General features: G+C 34.6%; 1 protein-coding gene across 2 annotated transcripts; it reads left to right on the forward strand.

Annotated features, from left to right (window-relative positions):
- Window positions 1-702: 702 nt before the first annotated feature.
- Window positions 703-4,785, forward strand: LOC132185956 (RNA-binding protein 2-like). Of its 2 annotated transcripts, none has more exons than XM_059599777.1 (6): window positions 703-1,028; window positions 1,467-1,591; window positions 1,675-1,975; window positions 2,301-2,362; window positions 3,135-3,216; window positions 3,511-4,133. In XM_059599777.1, the coding sequence occupies exons 1-6, from the start codon at window positions 986-988 to the stop codon at window positions 3,624-3,626; spliced, it is 729 nt and encodes a 242-aa protein (XP_059455760.1). In that variant the 5' UTR covers window positions 703-985; the 3' UTR covers window positions 3,627-4,133. The 2 variants fall into 2 exon arrangements, with proteins under 2 accessions (XP_059455760.1, XP_059455759.1); XM_059599776.1 differs by having other exon boundaries at window positions 707-1,028; window positions 1,669-1,975; window positions 3,511-4,785.
- The last annotated feature ends 1,038 nt before the right edge of the window (window positions 4,786-5,823 follow it).

Below are 5,823 nucleotides of genomic sequence, written 5' to 3' on the forward strand. Positions count from 1 at the left end.
CCTTTTGGTATATTATAATGTTTTGTGCATTCTTTGGTCCTCTACTATGGCCTATTTTAAACAATTTTGAAAAATATTTTGGGTTTGTTTTATTGTTCTTTTCAAGCTCTAGTGTTTTAAAATAAATCTATATCTTGATTCCACATTCCAACTAAACCGCGGCATTTTAGTGAATTTGTTTATATATATATATATATATATATATGTGTATATATATGGGTATACTTACTTTAAAACCATTATTTGCATTTGCATCTGCGGATAGCAATTAGTTACGGTTAATAACTGCCCACATGTCCAACCCTACATTTCATAACTCAACTCTAATAAGTATCCTTATAAACGAGCTAGTTTTGAAGTCCTAAAGCCCAATTTAGTTCAGTTCGATTATAACCCTATAAATTACCAACAAACTCTATTGAGTTTTGTCCGTATGACAAATAAGTATTTTGAAAAAATTTGCGATAAAATATGAAAATAGGAGAAGGCAACGGAAGTGAAGAGAAAATAAATATAAACTATTTTGGGATGGTTCGACATTAAATGTCTATGTACATCACTAAGATTTGCCTTAAAAGCTACATTGTGCTTTTATTCCATAACGATGTTTACAATACAAAAGTCTTTACTTTTTAACCTATCAGCAGAATTATTAAACTCACTTTTCTTCCCTAAATGTAAGAAAAATTCAACAAAAATCAAGTCAAGGCTATATGCTAAGCGTGATTTAGGGAAGCATAAACACTTTCCTTAATTTTTTGTTAAGCTGTTAATTAACCCAATCCAGAAGCAGTTGAAAAAAACGGAGCACTAGTTTGATACACGGAAGGGACAGAACACAACCGAAGTCCCGAAGTGTAACCAGAAGTACCGGCCAAAGCCCTTTTACCTGTCAAAACTGTGTCGTTTGAACCGGAGGACAGATAGCAACAATCAATGGCGTCTTAGGCCAAGCTCCAACGAGTAGCTGAAGCTGATAGAAGCCATGGCGGATCCCTACTACAGATACAGTGCATCCGAGGACAGAGGTAGCCCTAATTCCACTGATTCTAAATTTCATAAAACCCCATGATTATTCAACCTCTCGAAACATAGGGATAATTTTCTCACACTCCGCTTGGTTGCCAAGAAAACGGAATTTAACTAATTTGATTAGTTAGTGGAGTCAAACAAAATAGGACTCAGCTTTGCATATTTCCTTTATTTTCTCTAAAATTCTCAGAATCCAAACTTTGCGTTACTTCTTGAATTATAAGCTCTATCTTTGCATGATGGACATGCGTTTAAGGTGAACCCCTATTGGTTTCTGTGATGATTATTGTTCAAATTGATAGTAAATTAGACTGTTCTGGTATGAAATTAATTTAGAGTTGATGTTGTCCTCATGATAGAATGCAAGTTTGTCTTTCTATTTGTGTATTGTTGTACAATTGATAGTAACATAGTTTTTTTGGCGTTTATTTTAGTATCCAGTGTTGCAAGGCCCAGCTTTCCTGGCTACCTGTCGGCTGAAGCACCACCATTGCCGTCTTATCCGAATTTGGGCTCTACTAATTTGCTTGCTGCTTCTTCAAATTTCCTGCAGAAAGATGTAAGCAAATGAGAGCTAGGGCCTGAGTTATTATATCTATAATATGTGTAACAAAGATATGTCTTGTGTGGCTTTAGGTGCAGATAAACTCATTGCAACCTGGTGCATATCACTTTGATGATATTTCGGGTGCTGGAGCTCGTCCTGATCCTGGTCTTGGTGGTGTAACGGCAGTAGCTAGCACTAATGGCTTCCCGTCTCCTCTAGAAGATCCAAACCAAAGACGAGATGTTGCACCAGGCGTTAGTCCGGGAATTCGTTCCATGAGTAATGAAATACCTAGCTCTTTGAGAAGCGGTGATGGCTTCCCAGTTCCAGCTAGGGAATCAAATGTTCTGTTTGTTGATAAACTTCCAAATGACTGTACCAGAAGAGAAGTGGGTCGTATCCTTTGTATTGTGTTTGTGCATAAGCATGTCTATGTTATTGTTTCGTGACATCTTCTGCTTCTCAGTGCTATATTGGACCATTGCAAGAGGAATTCAAGTACCAGTGAGAATTTTGATTGCATAACGTTTTCATCCATTATTTGGTGAGAACTGTTTCTAAATGAAAGAAATGTGCTTTCTTTTTGATAAGGAAAAAAGAAAAAAGAACAAGAATTAGAAATGTGCCTTCTGAGTTATGGAGCTTTTACGCAAATGTTCCTGAAGATTAATTAGCTATATTGCTTTCTGCTGTCATTTGGAACCTTGACTTATGATAATAGATCTTTTCCGTCCATTTATTGGCTATAAAGATATTAAAGTTATTCACAGGGAGCCCAGACGTGTAAGTCTACAGATTTACCTTCTTCTATTTTCTTTCTTTACTTTTTCCCCCCTTGAGTCTTGAATACTGAAATTCCTTTGACCTTGTGTATGAAATATAAGTTCAACGTTGCTCTTTTATTTTTGTTCTTGTTGCATTGAAAAAATGAGGAGTAGTTAACTGCCTTCAGTGTTATCATCCTCTTTTTTTCTTTTTTTCCTCTTTGTGCATGTGTTTGAGAGAGGGAGAGATATTGGTGTGTGTGTGTCTGTGAGAGTTAGCAGCATTGATTTGTCTTATGTTGCTTGCCTAAAGGTTTGTGTTTTGTTGTTGCGTAAAATAGAATAGAATCCAATGATTATTAAGTCTACTTGGCGATATTTTTTAAGAACTTGATTTCCTTTTATTTGAAACCAGTCCAATGTGGTAAATCACAAGAAATCCTAGAAAGTAATGTTTGACGTTTTTTTACATTCCTGAGAAGTTCTGCTCATTTATTCTTTAGACAAGAATGAAGATCTAATTAGAGACAGTCATTTGATCTGTTCAAGTTTTGCTAATTTGGTCACCTAGGCCTCTATTATAATTATCATATTTTACAACTGCTGGGTTTCAGCTTATTAGCAGATTTTCTGTTCATGTCACAATTGTCATTGCATATATCCAAGCAATTCTCTTGTGCATATCTTCTTGTCATTATTTTCTTTTCAGGGTGAATAGCTAATGTTGCTACACATGTTTTGAAAATAAAACATTTTCATGGCATCTTCTTTTGATTCTTTTTTCATGGCAGAGTGGAGATAAGGCTAAGGTTTTGTGCTTTGTGGAGTTTGCTGACTCTAAATGTGCTCTGACTGCCCTGGAAGCTATTCAAGGTAAGTCATATATAATAATTTATGATCATTTGAGATGTAAAACTGCTAATACTTGTGGGGATAGCCTTTTATTCCTTGGAAGCTTTAAGAGATCATGGAACAAGGAAACAGAACATCTCTTTGTTGTATAAAATAAATTTTGGGTTACTTTATTTTAGATGTTTGATTTTTAATCTGGTAATGTACTTGTTGTATCATGCGTAATACAATTGATATCTGAAAATTCTCAATCAATATAAAGCCATCAGTGAATGCATCATTTAATCACGCTGCAAAATGTGGGATTTCCTTCAGGTTACAAATTTGATGACAAGAAACCTGACTCTTCTGCCTTGAGCATCCAATTTGCACATTTTCCATTCCGCCAACCATCTGATCATGATGAGGAACGCAATGCGGTCCCACGCTGACCACAAGTACCTGATCCTGGGATTACAATTGCTAAAAGAAAAATGCTTGTCCATTCTGAACTAAAATCAGTTTTGTCAAAGCTTGACCTTTGTCATGTGTATAATTGTGTGGTGGTGGTTGATTTTTCTTGATCATTTGTTCTGGTGCTTCAACGTTGTAGTTATACAAGTAAAATTTGTGCTGAGATATTTGACAATTTTAAAAAGGACAGTTTGTCTATAAAATTGTCATGTCATTATTATCATGTGAGAAACATATGCTTTTTTTTAATAGCATGCGAGAAACACATGATTTTTTTAAATTGAATTTCATTTAACTCTTTTAATGCTATTAGAAAGCATGTATTTCTTATATGCTCAAGAGACACGTGACAATTTTATAGACTAGGTCAGAAGAAATTTTCTACCCCAGTTTAGAAGAAAACTGTCATTTTAAAAATTAACAGTTTTTTGTAGTCGGATATACTTTTCCTGAGGAATTAATTAAGAATGTTATGTGATTATTCATTGTAGTATGGTACATGGAATATTATATCATGCTTGTATATTTGAAGTCAATTCTGCGAAAAGACAGGGTTGTGCAGCTGTAAGTTTTATGCCAATGATGCTCCTAAAGATGTTGCTGGCTTGAGCCCATTTCACGACGGTATGATCGGTAATGCATTGGTATGATTTTTTTGCCTTATTTCAAAGATGATAAATTGTTGCATGTAATGTTTTACTTTTGACTTGCATTAAAAGAGGGTTTATAGCATTACCATGTTTACGAGGGTTTACTAATTAAGTCGTGGACTTACCATTTCTGTATGTTTCCACATATAAAGCAATGAAACCTAGTCTTGGAGATGGTGTAGGAAGTCCCGTCGCCGAGAGTGACTTTGATGATCTAGCCTGATTTTTGTTTGGTGGTACGGATGGTGCCGCTCATCTGAAAGATTACCTCGTGGAGATTGAGTAGTCCTAATGCCTATTAGCAGTATGCCACGTGTCACTAAACAAAAGATTCAATTGTTTTACCATGTAAAAGTATTGTCTCTCAACATCGGTGTAAAATAATTATAGAGAGGTCGTAATACAACATGTATACGAAGAGATGTATCGAGGTGTGGGATTGACTATGCCTTAGTAAAATGCTAAGAGTTTTTGTTACAGTCCTTTAGTCCCCAAATCTATACATATCTTTCAGTAGTTTATTTTATTTAGATTTGTCTATATTTCTGTGTTAGTTTTTAGTTTCATGCAAGAGTTTTAATAACTTAACTCTAGTTTATGTTTCAATAAGAGATGCTGACTTAGCTCTAGCTCTCATATATGTAATATGCAATGAATTCTCAATTTAAAGGGGGTTATGCTAAGAATGAAGGCATGAAAATAATTAATCACAAACTTTATGTTTGAAAGGTTTAGGTTCTCTCAAAATCTAAGGTCTAGGTTTTCTTAAAACCTAATTTATCCCGTTACGGACTTAGGTTCGTAACAGTTTTAATTGAAACAAATTATAGGAACTATTTGTGATCTAGCACCGGACCGTCGTGCATGGTTTGGACGAAAATTATCACTTTGACTCACTTTGGATGATTATATCTGGGAGGCAAGACGGGCTCAAGCCTCAGGCGACGTAGGCCCCCGAGGCCCCCCGATAAAACAAGGTTCTAATTAGTAATTGTAAAATAAAAGTTCTTTCTAAAAAAAATTATTTAATGTTCTAATATGATAAAACGTTAATAAATAGCCTCGAATTAAGGTCCGAAAAAAATTACTAATTGAAAGTCTAATTATTTACATTTATGAAAAGTCTCGATGTTGATAAATTCTAGAAAAGTGCTACTTTTGTTCACATTTCTAAGTCTTATTTTCACATTCCTCAAAAGTCTTCAAGGTGCATACCTTTTTTCTCCGATGTCAATTTGAATTAAATGCTAAGAAGACAATGAAAATTTTTTAAAGTGCATAAATTCTCATATTTGCATTGTGCAGCAAATATAATTAATGGAAAATGGTAGGTGTTCTTATAGTGTCCTCTCAATTGTGATGTATCTTTTGAAATTATCCTTGAATTTGAGATTATTATTATTGACTTTTAGTCTATTGGTGATTTTAAAAGCCACATCACAGTTGGGAGGATACCAGGAAAACACTAGAAGAACACCTAACATTTCCCATAATTAAACGCTAAAAAATTCTTCAATGTCCAGCT

Source organism: Corylus avellana, chromosome ca6, assembly GCF_901000735.1.
Source record: "Corylus avellana chromosome ca6, CavTom2PMs-1.0".
Classification (NCBI taxonomy): Eukaryota; Viridiplantae; Streptophyta; class Magnoliopsida; order Fagales; family Betulaceae; genus Corylus; species Corylus avellana.